The sequence below is a fragment of the Spea bombifrons genome, chromosome 3, assembly GCF_027358695.1.
Source record: "Spea bombifrons isolate aSpeBom1 chromosome 3, aSpeBom1.2.pri, whole genome shotgun sequence".
NCBI lineage: Eukaryota > Metazoa > Chordata > Amphibia > Anura > Pelobatidae > Spea > Spea bombifrons.
Genome location: NC_071089.1, coordinates 14793549 through 14814214, shown reverse-complemented (window position 1 = coordinate 14814214; position 20666 = coordinate 14793549). Strand labels below are relative to the sequence as shown.

The window sequence follows — 20666 nt, the reverse complement described above, 5'->3', positions numbered from 1 at the left end:
GGGAAACCATTGAGCCTACCGTGATGAGATAATAAACATGGGCAAATATTATTTTATTCAGTCCTTGTAAAGTTTAAACACAAAACAAGAAGCATTGTCTGCTAAATTAGTGTGTTTCTGCTTGAACAAAGGTGACTCAATTAAGTGTATCTTTAAATATTGAGAAGTCAAGGTTTTTTATAAGGACCAGTATTAGAGCCATTTGGGTAACATTTGGCGAGTCGCTATGTAAAATCTTCATGGTTGGCCATAAAGGGGTTAATATTTCAAAATTGCCAGGGTCAGCTCTTTTAGAAAGTTCCCAGGTATGATGATGTGGTGCTAAGATCCATAACAGGAAACATTTATTTTGCTCTTATGCTTTCATGACTTCCTTGACTTTGAATCACAAGTTGATATGCCATCCTATGGCTTCCTGGAAGTTGCAGGATTGGTACGATGAATCCCCCTTCACATACACAAATGGTGCGTACTCAGAGGCTTGGATTTTTGGGGAACATATATCTGAATGAGCATTTATGGTCTTCTTCAGCATGTCTGCTAATTAAACATTTCAAAGTCATACAGTTTTCATAATTCCTATTTTATTAATATAGCACATAGATGATAGTAAGTTGTGCATTTGACCCACTTTTTCTCCTTATCAAAATTTCCAGATTGCCCAAAAGGATGTTTTCGAGCACTTTTCCATGCTTGATAAAGATTCATAAAAGGACCAGATGCACCATTCACTTGAAAAAGAAGCCTTAGTTCTACAAAGAAACTTTGGTTAAAAAGACAAATAGCATACACAATTGTTATTGTTTATTAAAAAAATAGTTATAAAAAGTTATTGTTAATCGGCTAAAGAAAATGTGCCAGAGCTTAATTTCAAAAAGACAATTATGTAAAATTTCTGTAAAAACGAGCAAGTGCGATAATTTTGTATTGTAATGAACAACAGCCTTAGCATGGCTATGTTTGATAGTGATGTTTCTCTTATATTCAATAAGAACTTATTTGACGTGCCTCGTCTGAAATAAAGTTAATTTCAATGTGCATTGGCCAGTTTATGTCTTTAGCATATTAACATGAGTGCTATTTCATAAAAAGCCTGAAGAGTAGACGTTGTTCTTCTGAACTGAAAAATATGATTTCCTTAAACTATAACGTTTTTGTTTATTTCTTTTATATTAATAATGTCCATTATTCAAAACGTCTAGAAACCGGGAATCGGTGGCAAGTTGAGTAAATTACTTTTGACATCAGTGGTTCATTGACAATGCAGATGCTTACTGGGTCTACACAACAGGGTTATTTATGAACAAAAAAAGATACTCTATGCAAGAAATGTCTTTTCTCTATACCATGTATAAAGTGGGATTAGAGGCAAAAAAGGTGTTCTTTGTTGAATTGATTTGCATATACCTACCTAGAATCCCTTGCACTATATAATTTCTGTCTTTAGGCTTGCCTGGTGGACGTAAGTTAGTGTTTGGTAAGGCGTCCTTATTTTTAAAAAGTTTTTATCGAAATATTCCAAGTATTTTTTTCTAGATAATAATAATCAGTGCATGACATAACAATATGACATTATAGAACTTAGGGAGCTTTCTCCGTATATACCTGACTACCAATTTAAAATGAAGACTAAAGAAATATTACAAATAATATGTGATTCTCCCCCCCAAAACGGAAGAAAAATAAATGAAACCAAAAAAATAAATAAATAACTGCAGTAATTGACATTCTCAATGTCAGGGTTATAGTTTCACAAATGGCATACGTATACACTATATGACCAAAAAGAATGTGGGTGCCGGATGAGCACACCTATATGAGCTTGTTGAACATCCTATTGTAAAACCATAGCCCATAGTGTTGGCCTTCCCTTTGCGGCTCCGCTCTTCTGGGAAGGTTTTTCTCATAATTTTGTAGTGTTTCTGTGGGATTTTGTACCCATTCAGCCAAAAGAGCATTTGTGAGGTCAGGCACTGATGTTGGAAGAGAAGGCCAGGCTCACAATCTGCATTCAAGAGGACAAGAAATGACCTGGACAGGGCGCCTAAACACCTAAGGCAGTCCTTGCTCACAGATCATTGTTTTTCAACCCTTGCATCAATACACACCCCCCAGATACGAAAAGCAATTAGCACATGTCTTAAATTAATAAATAATCATTAACATCCCTTTAGCATCTACGGTTGGATGCAATTGCACAGTCTGTGTTCAATACTGTATATAATCTTTATTATAGCATTGCTTAAATAATATAGAGGGGTTGCCCCCCAGGCAGCCCTAAATCTAAACTAAATGGCCACTGCACAGGGCCGGATTAACGTAGAAGCTGATACCTGAAAATAGGCCCAGTCAGGGCCAGTCGCGCATTGAAGAGGCTGATGCAGCAGCACGACTGCTAGGGCCGCCTTTAATGCAGGGCAAAAACCCGCAGCAACAGCGAATGCAGGGGTCGCGATCACTTCTGCAGGGGCCCTGCTGCTAACCTGTGCGTTGCTCACAGACATCCAGGTAATAGAGGTGGCCAGCAGAGTCACAAACCATGTTACCTGACCCATTGGTAGTTGTGGCAACTCATATAAAGGGTGCAAATTGCACTAAAGATACCGGTAGGAAGGAGAGCCCCACTGTAGATGGGAGAGGGGAAAGGGGAAGAGAAAATAGGGAGAAAAGTAGATAGAGGGGGGATGGTAGAGAGAGACAAGAGAAAGAGAAGACAAGAGGAGAGGTAACGATAGGGAAGAGGGAAAGGAAGATGGGGAGAGAAAGAAAGTATGGTGTTAGAGTGAGTGTTAGCATCTGTTCCGTCTCCAACTCCAAAGTATTTCTTAATGTGAAGAATTGTACAAGTCCAGCCATAACTGTAGTAAATGCATTGTATTCATTATACATTGATGGTGTCCATTCAATATAATATATCAAAGAATCATATTTAACACCTTGCTGAATCCTTACAATGTTTTCCTTAAGTGGATCACGTTACCACAATCATGTTAAGTAAGTAGAAGGCTGCACTTACCAAGTGATTTGTAATGTGTCTCTCAAAGACCTTTCTCAACCTCCATCTACGTTTGCACACTTCAAAGGATGAATCAATCAAAAGTACCTAAGGGTTCTATCTTATTGAAAAATGTTCAACCTTCTTTTAGAATCATTGGCTGTGTCACAAATTATATTATAACGTATACTATTGTTATGTCAATTGTGCTGTTACCTACTGCATTTTTATTTCCGCAAATGCTTTTTTGTTGGATTGAAAGTTTTTTTTGGGGATTGTGTTTTGTGAATTAAAAGCTGGGATATACTCTGTACATCCTCAAATTATAAAATTGTAAGTAAATGGCAGACATCACTGGTTGTATTCTAATGAATAACCCAAAGATAGATCAACTTAAAGATAAAATGCTAAATTTAAATATTTGGGCTTTATTCTATTACCTATGACTGATCCTTTTCTCACATTTTTTCTATTACAGGAGGATTTGGAGATACAAACAGAGGTAGTCTATCCACAGGTAATAGAATCCAACCCTGTTTCTATTAACAATGATGTTAACACATCTAATCCCAATGAAATGATAAAAAAGTGATCATGATAGTTTGGTGCATTCATTAAAACTTCTTATGTAAAATGTAACTAATAAACTTACGTTTATGTAGGTGTAGACTGTATAGTACAAGGTTGCTCAACTTCTTTAACTTCATTAAATGCAACCCTAGTGTAGTTTTCCCCATCTTTTATGGCAATTTTTTGGGGGAATGCTTATTTCTAGCATGTAGTCATCTAACACAAGCAAAGTACTATAATATATGCTGACCAGACTTTGTGCTCCCACAGTATGTTTGATGTGCTCACATTGCACTGCAGTGCATTCTGTCGAGAGGTTGTCGGGAAGCATGCACAAGCCACTTGGTAGCCATATTTGTAATTCATGCCTGTATACCAAATAGACTAAAATCTAAAATTAAATGTAATCTAGTGATTATCTAGTGAAATGGAAGGTGAATGTATGTATGTATATATATATATATATATATATATATATATATATATATATATATATACAGTCTATATATACACTGATCAGCCATAACATTATGACAACTGACAGATGAATAGCACTGATAATCTTGTTATCATGGCACCTGTCAGTGGGTGAGATATATTAAGCAGCATGTGAACATTTCGTCCTCAAAGTTAATGTGTTAGAAGCAGGAAAAATGGGCAAGCATAAGGATCTGAGCGACTTTGACAAGGGCCAAATTGTGATGGCTAGACGACTGGGTCAGAGCATCTCCAAAACTGCGGTGGTTACCTATCAAAAGTTGTCCAAGGAAGGAATAAGGGTGAACCGGTGACAGGGTCAAAGGCCAAGGCTTATTGATGCACATGGGGGGCGAAGGTTGGCCCGTGTGGTCAAATCCAACAGGCAAGCTACTGTAGCTCAAATTGCTGAAAAGGTTAATGCTGGTTCTGATAGAAAGGTGTCAGAACACACAGTGCATCACAGTTTTTTGCGTATGGGGCTGGGTAGCCGCAGGCCAGTCAGGGTGCTCATGCTGACCCCTGTCCGCTGCCAAAAGCGCCTGGACCAGAACTGGACCACGGAGCAATGGAGGAAGGTGGTCTGGTCTGATGAATCACATTTTCTTTTACATCACATGGATGGCCGGGTATGTGTGCGTCGCTCACATGGAAAACACATGGCACCAGGATGCATCCATGGAGGCCCCACCTCGCAACTTACAGGACTTAAAGGATCTCCTGCTAATGTCTTGGTGCCAGATACCACAGCACACCTTCAGAGGTCTAGTGGAGTCCAGGCCTCCAGGGCTGTTTTGGCTGTAAAAGAAGGACCAACACAATATCAGGCAGGTGGTCATAATGTTATGGGTGATTGGTGTATATATACAGCACACACACATTTACACACTTACTCTAACGCACGCACTTTCATATATACACAGACACACATACATATATACACTTACACACTTGCACAGTAACGCTTACGCTCACTAACATATTTTCACTCTCCCACCACCATTCCCTCACACCTCCACGTTATCACACTCCCACACCACCACACTATTACCTAGTTTGTAGCTGCTTACACACTGTGTGAGCAGCTGCTCAGTTACCACTGGGACACGTTACATTGCGTTACATGACCCCATCGCATTCCAACCTCCGAGAGTGGACCTGTCCAACCAAGACTGGCCCTATTAGAAGCCCTTGGCAGATTGGCCTCTGGTTAAAACCCTATTTTTGCAAAATTGCATAACTTTGAAATATCCTTGCACACACACATACTATAATTAAGGTTATTGACAAATATTCATTTTGTATATATTTTATTGCATCAAAAGATGATAAAATACATTTGATAAAAAAATGTTTACCTACGCAGTTTATTTGTTTTAAAGCCTTTCCTCATGTCATGTTTGTAACATTTTCTGACCACTTGATATTGTGTTCAGTTAATACTGAAAGTAAGAAAATCACTAGCATTAAGCCTTTTTTTAACTTAGTGTTGATAACATGTCTTGAAGCTCAAAAAAAAAGCGACCAGTACTGATAATATGTCTGTAGCACTGTGTCACTGCCCAAGGGTAATGGAGTGTTAGTTTTTTTAACAGTCCTTTTCTCCTTATCTTGTGAAGAGAAAAAAAAAAGTCACAGAGATCTTAAATTCACCCTTGGGTTTAAATTAATGTGGAATTTATCAGTACCTGTGGTCAAAGGGATTGGTACAGAAATTGCATAAGTGGAGCCTTTGAGAATAGCCGAATAGAACTTGCACCACATTGTCATTAACTTAACATTTAATAGTCCAATTCAAAATATTCCACTTAGAAGGACCGAGATCATTCTCTGATTCAGTAACGCAAAGGTATGATTTAATTAAATACCATGAATAGTCAAATCTTTGAAGAACACTTGATCCTTCCCCCATAGCAAGCATAATTCAGTCCTATTCTTGTACTTTTCTCTTTTTTTGTCGTTAAATGAATGCTAAGTTTAATCTTGATCCCTGTTGCTTTCTTTCCATGGAAAAAACATCATGTGGTTCTACCTGCAGATAGACAGATGGTTGAACAAGTCATATACAAAGTATAATGACTGATTTGCATATAGCTTTTTTTTCTAACTAAACGCAGTTTGATTTAATAGTCTGGTTCTTTTGTAAACTTTAGTTTTAACAGAACTAGAACAGTGATTATTCCTGGGCTTTTAGAATTCAGAAGTTATCTTAACGTTTAATGTTTTTGGAAAAAAGGAAACAAATGAACATATAACTGCAGGCAAAACGTAAAATATTATGTTATTCATATAAATATTTCCTGTATGCTATAGATTAAAAAAGGGGTGTTTCCCACTGCCGTCAGCAGGAATGCCCCTGACATCAACGGGAACTCCCCCGATATCAGTGGGAACGCCCACCAACGTCGGCGGTGCTGCCCACCAACATCAGCGGAACCACCCGCTGACGTCAGTGTGCAGTCCTGGCCGCGTCCCGCACGGGAAGGCTCCGGGTAGCCGGAGCCGAGAAGTTCCCAGGTATGCCAATGAGAAATAGGTAATCTGTTACGTCAATAGAAGTAAAGGTCGGAGCGGGCATCTGGAAGCCCTGGCACTTTAAAGCCAGCGGCTATCAAAGTATTCTCAATAGTTGCATATGGACCAGAGTCAGTAACCAAAGCTGGTAATCAGACGAGCCGGGGTCACGATTACTGAGATCAGTGAAGTCAGGGTACGGATGCCAGGGAACAGGAGCCAGGAGGGAAGTCAGACAAAGCCAGGTCATACACAGGAACACTAATTACTCAGGAATGCACTTGGTAGCCGGACCAAAACACAAGGACAAGGAGGAAATGAGCATTAGCTGTTAAATAGCCTGAAGGGGGCTGGTTGGTAGTAGACAGGTGGGTTACCGTGGTAACAGAGATGGCAAGGCAGTTAATTAAACATGAATTAGTCTGACACAGTAAAGAAAAAGACTACAACACCTAGCATTCCCTGGCAGGCTCCCAAGTACTAACTAGGTCCAACCCTGCTTAGCATACAAGATCAGACAAGATCAGGCATATTCAGGATGGTATGGCCATAGGCATCATCTGAGTAACCCTGACAATATGATACATATATATACAATTTTATATTCAAGCAACTGGGCATTTCCAGCCAGTGGTCACACACTGCAGCACCAGCAACAGATCGGTTGAGTATGAAGCGATGCTGTCCAGTGGCCATTGGGCATTTTCACTGTGTGCCAGATGACAAGTCTGGACCTTATAGAAATGTAGAATTTGATGGCTAATAAAAACCATTCGGCCCATCTCATGTGCCTATTTTTCCCACATATAGAGACTCAGATTTTAATCTGTCCTTGATCTTGTCTTAGATATCTTTAAGCCTATCCCATGTATGTTTAAATTCCCCCAGTGTATAAGCCTCTACACTTTCATATTTCCAAAAAGCGGTATGGGTTTGTGTTCTACAACCAACCCTACGGGAAGAATGAAACCGAACATAGAATGTTTTTCTCAACGAATACTAAACTTCCATGAATGGGAGAGAAAGAAATAGCACTGAACTTTGTATTAATGTAATAACACTGTGATACACAGGAAGGCATTAACTCAGATGCCTGGGGTTAACATCAAGCACTGGAATCATCACTTTTTTAGGGGAGGCACATAATTCCCCAAACTCTCGAAATGCACTTGTGAGATATTGATAAATCTCTTCAGCCTGTCACAGAACAAAATGAAACAAACTGGTTTTCATTTCCAAGCAGCTGTTAATAGCATTGTCAGATACAGACCAGCTTTTTAGATAAGTGCTGGTAAAAGCAGTACCTCCGCTGAATACAGATCTCCTCATTATTCGATTCCTCATCCTGCTCGCGTAGGGGATCCGTAGTCATGTCTACAGGAAGCACTGTGTGTGCACACCTTTCATGCCGCAGAGAATTTCAATATCATTTTCTATTGTTTTTTTAATATTCTAAGCACAATGCTAATATTATAATATATATGTATTTCGATCGGTATTCTTGCTAATGCAACATTACAGTTTGTCATATGATAAATTCTTATTAAAGTATAGCATTTCTTTGCCATCATAACAAGCTTTGACAAATGGCCCTGAAGGATCAGGTAGAATTTCCTGCATTCTACTTTTGCTTGCGTTAATCAGCTGGTATCCAAGCAACTGGATCCCGTAGTTACCTGTTTCTTTATGTCTTTGTAGTTAATCTTGGCTAGCGTGCATTCCTGTATGACACATATTAAAAAAAATAAAAAAACCCACTTCATGTAGATGTCTCAACACATTGCGATCAGAACCTAAAATTACAACTTAGACACCCCTGGGCATTGAATGTCCAATTTCTGTTCACCTTGAAAGGCTGTCTCAAGCAATATAATTAGAAGGTGAATGAGACCAATGTGGAGAGGGCATCTGATGTCACACAGTATGTATTATCTACATATAATCTGTTCCACAACACGTTTTAGTAGCAATCCTTATATTACCTAATATATTATTTAACTAATGCAAGTAATCATAGAAATGTAGTCCATGGAACCAGCGTAGCTAAGTAAAAGGGGCCTTGACTTGGTAAGGAGGTGGGCTCAGGATAATGAGGTTAAGGGACGTTGGTTAGGGGACTTTGGGAGGTCCTGTATTATTATTATCATTATTATTATTATTATTATTATTATTTAAACTAATAATGTGGGTTCCTTGGAAACAAAGTAATTCCCATTACAAGGTGATGAACACAGTGCAAAGCCACAGCCTGCTCAAACCATTGTCTATAGGAGCTATGTCCCTGATGGCAGATATTAACAGGTCCATCTTAAAATTTCAATATGCAGAGTTACATTGTCCAACTCGAAAGTGAACCAGAAAAACTGCCAAGAATGATTCTCACACCAGCAGGCCTGAGCATTATAATGGTGGCTTCATTCAGGGTATAAGATTAACCTTGCTGACTTTCCTAAACATCAAATGGTTGATGCAGACAATTGCTATTGATTTATTATTTATGGCTTTTTCACTCCAGTATATTTATGCACCTGGTTCTTGAACCTTGGTATTTAATTTGACTTCTACCTCTAATTCTCCCAGTTAAAAGGGCACCATTTTGTGGATGCAACCTGTTAAGAAAAGTGGTTGAGGCAATCCAGCAATCATCATCAAAGCCCTCTGTCCTTAGTTTGAGCCCAAATAAAGGGGTCAGACCAGGAAAAAATAATAAAAGTAATCGATCCGTGCCTCATGGCCACTGGTTACATTGGTTGTGTTCATATACTTCTGTGCACCAGTGGCATCAAGTCAACCTCCCTTGACGATAATAGACGTTTAGTACTTTAATGGAAGCTTGTTACTTCAACCCCCCACTCCAATGACACAGGATAGGGGACATAGGTGGGCCCCGAGCCTTTATTTTCTTTTTTTTCTTTGTACATACACATTCTCATTCAAGGCATCAAAAAGTGGCAAACCTTGTGTCATTATTTGTCATGTCTTCTCCACCTTCAATTCCTAGAGTGCTTCGGTAAAGTTGGACTTTTTTAAACAAGGAACCAATACTGTTTTTAGGCCAAACCAGTATGCATAAAGATATTTTATTTTCCCTGCTACAAAAGTATACCAAAGCACTATTATTAGTCACGATTACTTATTATTGGTCAAAATATAAGTGTACCAAAAATATTAAAATGTTTCAATGCATTAAATTGGATGCAATACAATTTAAAATAATTCCTGCAAATAAGACTCCAATAACATCCATTAAAAAAAGATCACTTTAAACAAAACACTCCAGCATTTACATCGTTCAAAAACGAGGCGTATAGGGCAAAGTAAAAATATTCAAAATAAAATATATTATTATATATATATATATTTTTTTTTTTTTTAAATCTTCCATTTTAATTTAAAAATGGTAGGGGCTATATAAATAGACATTACATGTGTTCAAAAATAAATACAAGTTTTCTTTGTACTGAAAACAATTTGACATTTTTAATAATACTTTTTAATGAGCAATGCTGTAAGCTATAATATAATGAAATTTGCTTAAAAGGAGAACAGTCTGGTGATGCTTGGCAGTACAAAGTGACATATGGTAAAGCAGTTGTGATTTACTGGCAGCCTGAATCCGTTTTTTTTTTTTTGGAAAGCTAGAGGCTTTTAGCATAGTGGACTGCATCTTTGTTATGAAATACTGCAAAGGAACAACGGCTGAGCAATATATACCTTTTTGATTTTCCAAGGGCGCCTCGAGCATGCACTTGCAATATACTATTTATGGGTTTTAAGCCGTAATGTTTGTTATATCAAATTGATTATTCTTGTGAAATACCTTAAGTAATACATACTTTATTTGTATAAATTTTGAACTGCCAAAGAAATAGGACTGTTTCATGTCAAAATAAAGAGTATTATCCAAGTCTTTTGGGTTATTTGTAAAAGGACCGAGCAGATGGGATCTTGTAACATTACCCATTGGTTAAACAGTATGTTTCATATATAGTTATATGGTAATAGATGATACTAGTTAACATGTTAGTTAGTATATATATGTTGTTGACTTTTTGTATAGTATATGTATCTCTCTTTGCATGCAAGCCAGAAAATGGGGCATGACAAAAAAGTGATAGTTAAGAAATGAAGAGAAAGTAAAAACAATGGGTGAGCTATGTGTGAGGGTGCTGATGGTACCACCTTTAAGCTACTACCCATTTAGCTTTCATGTCAGTCTAGGCTCTGAGACAACACAATTGGCAAGATCTGTTCACCATATAATATAGTAATGGCATTACGGACATCTTGGATAGGTGGAAGTTACTAAATGTATAGCTATGTAACATGCCTAGCCTGCTGTAAGACCCTTCCTTGGAAGTTCCCTGGCATGTTGAGCTGGAGGTCCTCCCTTCTTGCTCCATAGAGGAGCCAAGCCTGGGAGATAAAGTCAGCTTCATGTGACAGTGTAGCTACTAGAGATGAAAGCTCCGTGCGACCAACAATCAGTTGTAAATAAAGCTTCCAGAGCAAATCTATTTCTAGAAAAAGAGATCCATAGCATGGTATTTTTCTAGTAAAGGTTCCAACTTAGACAGCTTATCGTTCCTTTCGTGCAGGTGCATGCAATGTAGCTCTGTTCATTCTATTCCTGGCACTACTGGCTACTTTATTGTACATAATATGGCCTGTTACACGCAGTATCCAAGACAAACCAAGACAAATATTGTAAAAGTGCCATTTTAAAATGGGAAAATTACAAAATTTAATATGGGGCTGGGTAATGTAACCCAGCAGATCAGTTTGTTGATCATGAAAAAAATAAATAAATAAATAAAATCTTTTTGGGGGGCTGTGACATACAGTGTATGAGTTTGGAACGCTACAGTGAGTATTACATTTTAGACCATCCATTAGGTCTATTGATCACAAATGAAACCTTGATGCATGGATGAATTAGCTTTTTACCATCTTCAACTTTATTGTGCTTTTAATTAATTAAAGTTGACCTTCATACTGTCATTATTTTTCTTTTGCATGTACCTTTAAATTTATAGTAGTGCCATGAATCCAAGAGTAATAGTTGTTGAAGATTCCTGTGTGGTTGAGTTGAGTTTTTTTTATCCATTTGCTGTCAAAAACTGTTTCAGACACCTAGAGTTACAATTGTATTATAAATAAAGTGTATTTAGGACCTATCTCAACATTACTACCCAAGTCTAAGTAGATGCTAAATCTGCCTTTTGGTAAAGGATTCTCTATCCTCTTTGCTCAACCTGTCGCGTAATCTAAAACTAGCAGGTCAGAGGCTTAGGTGTAATGTAAGAAAGTTTTACTTTGCTCAGAGGGTGGTCGATAAATGGAACAGCCTCTCTGCAGAAGTGGTAGAAGCTAATACAGTGAGAAAATATTCATGGGAGTTGCATACAGCTATCCAGAATCTAAAACAAGACCAAGGACTGACTAAAGCCTGAGTCTTTACATCAAGAAAAAAGGGCAGACTAGATGGGCCGAATGACTTTTCTCTGCCATGAAATTCTATGTTTCAAATGGCCAGCAGGCTCTCATTTTATGCCAGTCAGGGATCCTTAGAGTCCTTACCCCCTCTCCTCCAGAAAAAAATCGCACACTACCACTTCCCAGTCACTAGTCAATAAAGGATATAACGAAGGGAAGCTACCAAATTGATTATTGTCAAGTAAGAAGTTCATAGGTTAATTGGAACAAATACCTTGAGAGCAAGTTAAGCTGAAACATACATTTTAATTGAATTACTATCTGGTTCTGTCTTATTCTTAAAAATATACGTGAATGCACAGTTTAAATATATATTATTCATATCTGTGAGTAGGTTTTGATATAATGTCCAGAAACTATATAATGAAGTTCCAACTTCACAGCAGTTCACAGCATCTCTGGATGTCTCTGAAGTCCACGTTTAGGTGTTTTTGCCCCAATCTGCTTTACAATCTGCCCATCTTAATAGCGAGACTAAATTAAACTGTGCTGATGGTACCAGCTTTAAGCTACTACCTATTTAGCTTTCATGTCAGTCTAGGCACTGAGACAACACAATTAGCAAGATCTGTTCCCCATATAATATAGTAAAGGCATTACGGACATCTTGGATAGATGGAACTTACTAAATGTATAGCTATGTAGCATGCCTATAATAAATGTTCAATAATAAATTATGAAATCCTAAGGAATCCACTATTATTATTATTATTATTATTATTATTATCATTACCTTTTATTTATTAAGCACCAACAAATTTCACAGCACTGTACAATCATTCTCCTTCTTTCGTTGGCAATGTCTGGATTTACGTTCTTTGTATGAGCACAGAATATAAACACTTATTGCATTTTTTTAAGGAACTGTTCAACAAAAATTGAAGTGTAAACTGATCTATAAAACCAAAACAATTACTTATAACAACTCCCAAGTTTCTAATTGTTGCACCATCAGAAGGAACCAACATTAGACGATTAATTGAGGATTCTGTAACATTCCGCTCCAAAAATGTTACATTCTCACCTTCATGGATTAATATGGCGTGGCTGCCATATGCACTGGACATGTCCATATATTATCATTTAAGATTACATGATTTATGTGTTTCATGTGCATAATTTCTGTAAAATTACAAACATCCAAGTCTTGCAAAAGAACAATTACCTCTCGCCGGTATTGATTTGGTCAAGGGTCAGTTAACATGTGGTCACAGAGAAGCAGAAAATGCTTTATATGAAAGAAAAAGATAGAAAAAGAGAGAATGAAAAGAAAGAAAACTGCATGTTTCCTGTTAACATGGAAACAGAATGTATGAAATATGTACGCAGCACACACAGCATGATATATATATATATATATATATATATATATATATATATATATATATATATATATATATATATATATAGCTAATTGGGTATTCAATATTCATCAATAGATCCACTATGTTTATAATTGAAATGGTCCCTTTTGCCATGTTTTCTGAAATTGATGTTTAAACTATTACTGAACCATATGCAATCTAATATTATTTTTAATTAACATCCTATAGTTCAAATACAAATGGAAGTGCAAATGTTAATATAATTAAATAGGCAAGCATTACTAATGTAAATGGATTTTATTTAAAAAAAAAATCTGATTACTATTATTTACTGATTTACCTAGCACCATCATATTCCACATGACTGTACAATGAGATTTGCACCTCCTTCCTCTGATTGCGAAAAGCGGTGTTTTGCTAAGCTCACAGACCAGAAAGGGTTAAACTAAAACGACCCCCCCCCAAAAAAAAAGGCTATACATTTATCAATTACTGCATTTCTATAATTTACGACCTTATTGTTTTTTTTTTTTTAATATGATTCAGCTATTGTACGAGTGTATCAAGCTATGAATCACTTGCTGGAGTCTGCAAAGCTCTGAAGTCATTATTGTTTGGTTTATCAGTAGACATAAATAAAACCTGATAGTCAGAAGCAATGATATCATCTCAGCATAGCCTTAAGAAAAAAAAGACACAGTATCTGTATGTGGCGGGTCAGAAGATGTTGAGTGACAAAAGACCCTGATTAGGTTGGCAGAACATATTAGTTACCCATAAAAATCAATCACTCTCTCTTTCACATCAAATACTTTGGACGTACTCCAAATTAAACGCTGTGAACCCATCTTATTCCTTATCCAAACTCCCATTGTAGTGTGTGGTAGTTACATATTTATTAAAACAAGGTTTATGGATTTGTTCTGCTAACTTTTATTTTTAAAATAAAATGTTAGGTTTAGGTGTTTTTTTATTTTAATTATTATTTATACATTATTTAAAATCAAAATAAAAATGATGATTCTAGGAGTAAATAATGACAGAGAAATGAATTAAGGGCTCAGCTATTATTTGTTATCTGCGGATTTCTAAACAATTTGAGGTTTATTCGCTAAAGTGGCCGTTTGCAGAGTTAGCAGGAGAGTAAGTTTCAACTTCATGACATTCAATAAACCATTATTATGAGAGGCCAGCTCACCTTTTCATGCATCAGATGCTCACTACAGTTGAACTTTAGTGAAGTCAGGGAGTCGAAACCACAAAACCCTCAAATTCCCTCAAAGTCAACTCCTTGATTTAGTGGATTAACCCAAAAATGCCATTAATATCACTCACCCTTACATAGAACATGAAGATGACATTTTATGACACTTCAAGACATGCACCTAGATTTGAGATTGCCAGCATGAGGTCTTCTAAAACATTTTAGGTGCTTTCGCTATATAAGCAGCTTAAAAACGTATCTAAGGTTCCAACTCTTCTGCCCCAATAGCAGAGACTAGATGTGCTTCAAACTTAGACACATATTTATATCTGTGTTTAATCAAACACAATTATGCAATCCCAAATCATTGAAGTCTTTGGTTTGTATGAGGCCCTGTTAAATATTTTTACTTATGGCTTCCAAAACCCTAGAGTTGCTTCATTGATTATCAGACACTCTCTTTACATCCAAATCAACAGCAACTAGCCTGCAACAAAGCAAGCAATCTGTGTGTCAAGTACTCTAGAGTAGATGACTTTGGGTTTAAGCAACCTCTCCCATGCTAGCTATTTGAAGGGACAATGTCGCCATCACAGCTTTTGGAATTACTAAATCTATTGAAAATACCTTGGCGTGTGCTTCTTGTTCCTCAATCAGTATGGTTTTGGAGATATTCAGTTTAAATTAACTTTAAAATATAGGATTCAGGAAAAATGTCCCACCTACTTTTTACTTTTACTCCATGAGAGCTCTCCTCCACGGTTTGATGTTCTGTTCTTCAAAGCACCTAAATAATATGCTTCTGTGTTTGTACAAGTCTGTTTTTGCCAAAATAACCAATACGCTAGGATTCATGGGTGTAAACAGATCACGATGTATATCAAACTCTTAGTCAATAACCCTTAAATGTAAGTTATTAAACATTATTATTTTTCTTGTCTTTTCTGCTAACCCTGATCATTTTGTAAATATTCTATAGTTTAGGTTTCATTGTTTGATACAAATCTAAGTGCTTTGTTAAAGGGCTGTAACATAAAACAAGTTTGTATAAAACCTGTTTCATCTTCCTTTAGGCAAATAAAATAATACATTATTTGATAACTCGTAATAAGGAGGGATTGACAATAAAATAGCAAAGAAGCAACTAAAGCTAACTTTATTGCACAAGACAATATATTGCCTATAAAACCAGGCTATGCTTGAATAAATATTCAACACTGGTTTATAGGTATTTGGATAGAGACTAGAAAGCAACAATTTGCAAGACGCTCTTCATAAATTTCTTCAAAATGGCTGACACCGTGAAACGAGAAGGAAAGGTCATGGCGTATATACATAATAGTGGACAGTACTGAGTTATTGGATTAGGTCAGGCATGTCAAAACTGTGCTAGACCGCCAGAACCTGTCAGAGTTTTTAGGATTTAATACAGAATCAAGAAGGAGTGTTATAACATTGCTCATTGCCAGAAGTATATTCCTGTTACCCTGGGGAGCAGGGGCAGCAATAGTTTTTGGGGGGCCCTAAGCAAAACTAAATATATAATTGAAAACATAAAGCAAATGATAAAAACTATACATAATGTAAGGAACACATATTATAAAGATATAAATGTTAGAAGAATCTGTATCCATGTATAAAGTGGATATAGAGGCAAAAGGTTATAATTGTTAACCTTATTTGCATGCGCCTACCCAGAATCCCTTGTGGTTGTGGCAGCACCATGAGATTTCTGAGGGAAAAACAAGCCTTCTGGCTTGTCTGTTGTCTGTAGATGAGTGTTTAATAATGCGTCTACATACCCCTAAATTGTAGTGGAAGGGTTTTCCATCACCTTTACCCACCATAACTTATGTAATGGTCCAGCTTTTGTGAAACTATGACTTTTGATGATGATGATGATGTTCAAGCATCCTTAAAGAAAAGCAGTGCCCCCCAAGGCTATGTGTGTATCATGTAAGATGAAATTCCACAGCATCTAGCAGTTGGCTGCCTCTGATCTGTACTGAATCCAGATCTAAAGCCTTAAATCTTTTCCAGATGTTTTCACCTTTGAGTCTGTACGGCCCATGTTTACATGCATGATTGTGACATTATACACGGGTCCACCATATCCTGCATACCCTATGAAAATGTTAGTCCAGTCTCTATAATAGAATTTCAGCTTATCCAGTCTGCCCATATTTCATTTATCAGTTATCAGCCACTATCTCTCCTCTTTATCATTATCTCCACTTCTCTCTGTCTCTATAGCTCTGAAACAAAGGTCTGTATGAACAGAACTAGCCCTCTTTTTATTTTGGGCTGTGGGCAACTTGGCCACAACCTCTGCCCCACAACAGAGGCCATATACCATCACTGACCTATACCATTCATGTATAACTTCCTTAAATTCTTTAAATGGATTTGTTTCTACCACTTCTGAAGGGCTGTTCCATTTATTTACCACCCTGTCGGTAAAGTAAAACATTATATGTTATAAAATGTAATATCTTAAACTTACCAATCCAACAAATGGCAAAAATACATATCCTGTTAAACCAAACATAATTATGTTTCCCATCTCAACCAATCAAGTTAATCTTTTTGACGAAAAAGATGCAGAATGTCGGTGTTTTTTTAGTCTCTCATTGATATAATTTGTGTGCCGTTGAACTAGTTGAGAATAAAATGAATAGGCTGTTGACTTTAACACTGCATATAAGTAACAGCGCCCCACATTGGTGCCACAGGGCCATGCGCACATCACGCCGGGACATTGCCTATATTATGCCATCACACTCACAAAGGTTTATATTCCAGTATTGCAGAGGTCATAGGCACACTTTGCACTCTGGCATTGAAAAGGTTAACTACACACCTGAAGTGGTTTTGTACTCTGGCGATGAAGATGTTAATAACGCATAGACACGAGCAGACTGAAAATGCAGATGTTGGGGGGGCAAAAAAAGTTTTTTTCTGCATGTTTAACATTTATTTAGACCCCTCTCAACATAGAATTGTACAGTATTGGCATTTTTAATTTTAAGGAAATAAAATTAATTTATCTTTGACTGCCTAAAGTCACCTGTGTTTACTATAGAACTTTTGATAATTAATACTCTTGGAACTTCTTTGTGACTTTACTTTACCGTCACGCATAAATCATTGGGTATATTATCCCATATATATTAAAAAGTACTGGTTTCTCTGTAATATTGACTTTCTCTCTGACCCACAGCACATTTCTTCTAACACCACTTTATTCAAGATCAACTTTAACAATGTCATGTTTACTCCGATGCATAATTTATTTACCTGTCCTGTTCCTTTCAGTGCAAATTAAGTTTGTATTGTTCATTGTATATGTATTGTGTAGCGTTTAAATATGATTTTCTATTATTTTTAAGCGAGTTCACATCTTTTAACTTGCTGAGTAATTGAGTTGTGTTCTTTTCTTCTTCTCGTATTAGAGCTGTTAAACAAATGTACTTTTATTATTTGCTATGTTAGAGCAAGCTTCCTTTTGAAACCTAATTTTCGGAAGAGAAAGGCATTTTTTTGGCACGTACAGGGATATTGTTTCTTTGAACATTACTGTGCTGTAGGGCAAAAGCTGTCATGGTCAACCTCATAAAAAGGGGAATAAAATCGATGCTCTTCTCTGTCAGTGCAGCTGTTAAAGGGAGAACATTAATTCCCAAGAGGGAGTGCAGAGCACAAAAAGGCATCGCGAGGGAAAGCAAAGTGCCAAAGGAACACATAAGCCATTATCCCTCGTGGACAAAAACACACACGTGTTTAGTATTCTAAGACAAGATTAAAAAGAAAAAACTACTCATTGTAATCGCTTGGCTCTTCTATGTTGCGTGGATTGGCTGGTCTAACTGATTGCCTAATTTACATAACACTTAAATAAACCCTTATCAATTCCCTAAGGCTCAGACATTTGGTTAATATGATTTTTACAATGTATAAATACACGTCTACCAAGCATTTCTTATTTACCCTGCTCTGAAACAAAATGAAGCCACCAGTGTTAGTAATAGAATATATACATATATAAATATACATGCACTGTGAAACATACATGCAAATATATGTATTGATTTTTCTTTATGCAGTACAGGGAGGTCAGAATATTAAAGACGGATTCAGTGAGAAAGAGAAGTGTTTCTGCACCTCTTTTCCTCTATCTGCATTATTCTATCCTCTCTGTTGGCTTCTGCAAAAGGATGGAACATTCAGAGAGAGTGAATGAGAGTTTGCGGGAGCATGAGTGAGAGCGTGAAAGAGCATAAGTGAGTCAATGTGGGTGAATGACAACAAATGTAAAAAGCCCTCCAGTCTTCATCCGAACCTAAAGGGTTGTGTGCACGGCGCATGCTGTCTGCCAAATGTATTATGTGCAGTCACATTACGGGCCATTTGGCTGAGCTGGCCCGTAGGGCTGAATCCTGCCAATTCTCCCCTGATTCACAATTACCTTATAATGGCTACAGTATGTCAAACCAGACAATTGTGCCAGTTAACAATGCTTCATTAAATAGAATTTAAACCATTAATAGTAGTCCAGGAGGATGAGGGCCTGACATATGTATGTTTCATAAACATATTATTCCCCATTACAATATAAACAAGGTAAACATAAAGTGTATTTTCTTAAAAAGAGATGTGCTATTTGCAATAACAAAAATACATTGTTAAAAATTGTGAAATATTACATATATATATGTACAGTGAAGAAAATAAATATTTGATCCCCTGCTAATTTTGTACGTTTGCCCACTGACAAAGACATGATCAGTCTATAATTTTAATGGTAGGTTTATTTGAACAGTGAGAGACAGAATAACAAAAAAATCCAAAATGACGCATATATATATTTATATATTTATACTAAATACATTTTAGGTGTTTGGATAATTTATATATATATATATATATATATATATATATATATACAGTAGCGTACCTAGCGGGGGGCGGGGGGGGCGGTCCGCACCGGGTGCCGCTCATCAGGGGGGTGCCAACTTGCCGGCACCCGGCACCCCTCCAGAGACGGACAGCAATGTCCGCCGCTGGAGGAGCAGGCTTGCAAGGGAGCGGTATCGGAGGTCTTTAACAGACCTCCGGCTCCCTTGAGTGATTTTAAGCCGGTTCAAGGATTTTCCTTGAACCCGGCTTAAAATCACTCAAGGGAGCCGGAGGTCTGTTAAAGACCTCCGATACCGCTCCCTTGCGATCCGCGCGGCAACAGCTGTTGTGCGCCGGGGTTTGTTGTTAGATCCCGGCGCACAACACTGAAGCCGCGCCCACCGCTGTCCGTGCCCTCTGACCCGGAAGAAGATAGAGAAGACAGAAGAACTGAAGAAGAGGAGCGAAGAGAAGGAAAAGGAGCTGTAAGGAGAAAAGAGGAAAGGTAGGAAAGCATACAGTGAGAGTGGATTGGTGTATGTGTGTGGATTGGTGTATGTGTGTGGATTGGTATGTGTGTGGATTGGTGTATGTGTGTGGATTGGTGTATGTGTGTGGATTGGTGTATGTGTGTGGATTGGTGTATGTGTGTGTGGATTGGTGTATGTGTGTGGATTGGTATGTGTGTGGATTGGTGTATGTGTGTGGATTGGTGTATGTGTGTGGATTGGTATGTGTGTGGATTAGTATGTGTGTGGATTGGTGTATGTGTGTGGATTGGTGTATGTGTGTGGATTGGTATGTGTGTGGATTGGTGTATGTGTGTGTGGATTGGTATGTGTGTGGATTGGTGTATGTGTGTGTGGATTGGTATGTGTGTGTGGATTGGTATGTGTGTGTGGATTTTGGTATGTGTGGATTGGTATGTGTGGATTGGTGTATGTGTGTGGATTGGTGTATGTGTGTGGATTGGTATGTGTGTGGATTGGTGTATGTGTGTGGATTGGTGTATGTGTGTGGATTGGTGTATGTGTGTGGATTGGTGTATGTGTGTGGATTGGTGTGTGTGTGTGTGGATTGGTGTGTGTGTGTGGATTGGTGTGTGTGTGTGGATTGGTATGTGTGTGTGGATTGGTATGTGTGTGTGGATTGGTATGTGTGTGTGGATTGGTATGTGTGGATTGGTATG

General features: G+C 37.5%; 1 protein-coding gene across 2 annotated transcripts in view; it reads left to right on the top strand.

Moving 5' to 3' along the window:
* Positions 1–20666, top strand: part of NRXN1 (neurexin 1) — a 632749-nt gene that overhangs the window by 125918 nt on the left and 486165 nt on the right. For both annotated transcript variants that reach the window (XM_053459665.1, XM_053459664.1), the window contains one exon: positions 3474–3512. In XM_053459665.1, coding sequence (XP_053315640.1) covers positions 3474–3512 — 39 coding nt within the window. The remainder of the gene's footprint in view (positions 1–3473; positions 3513–20666) is intronic.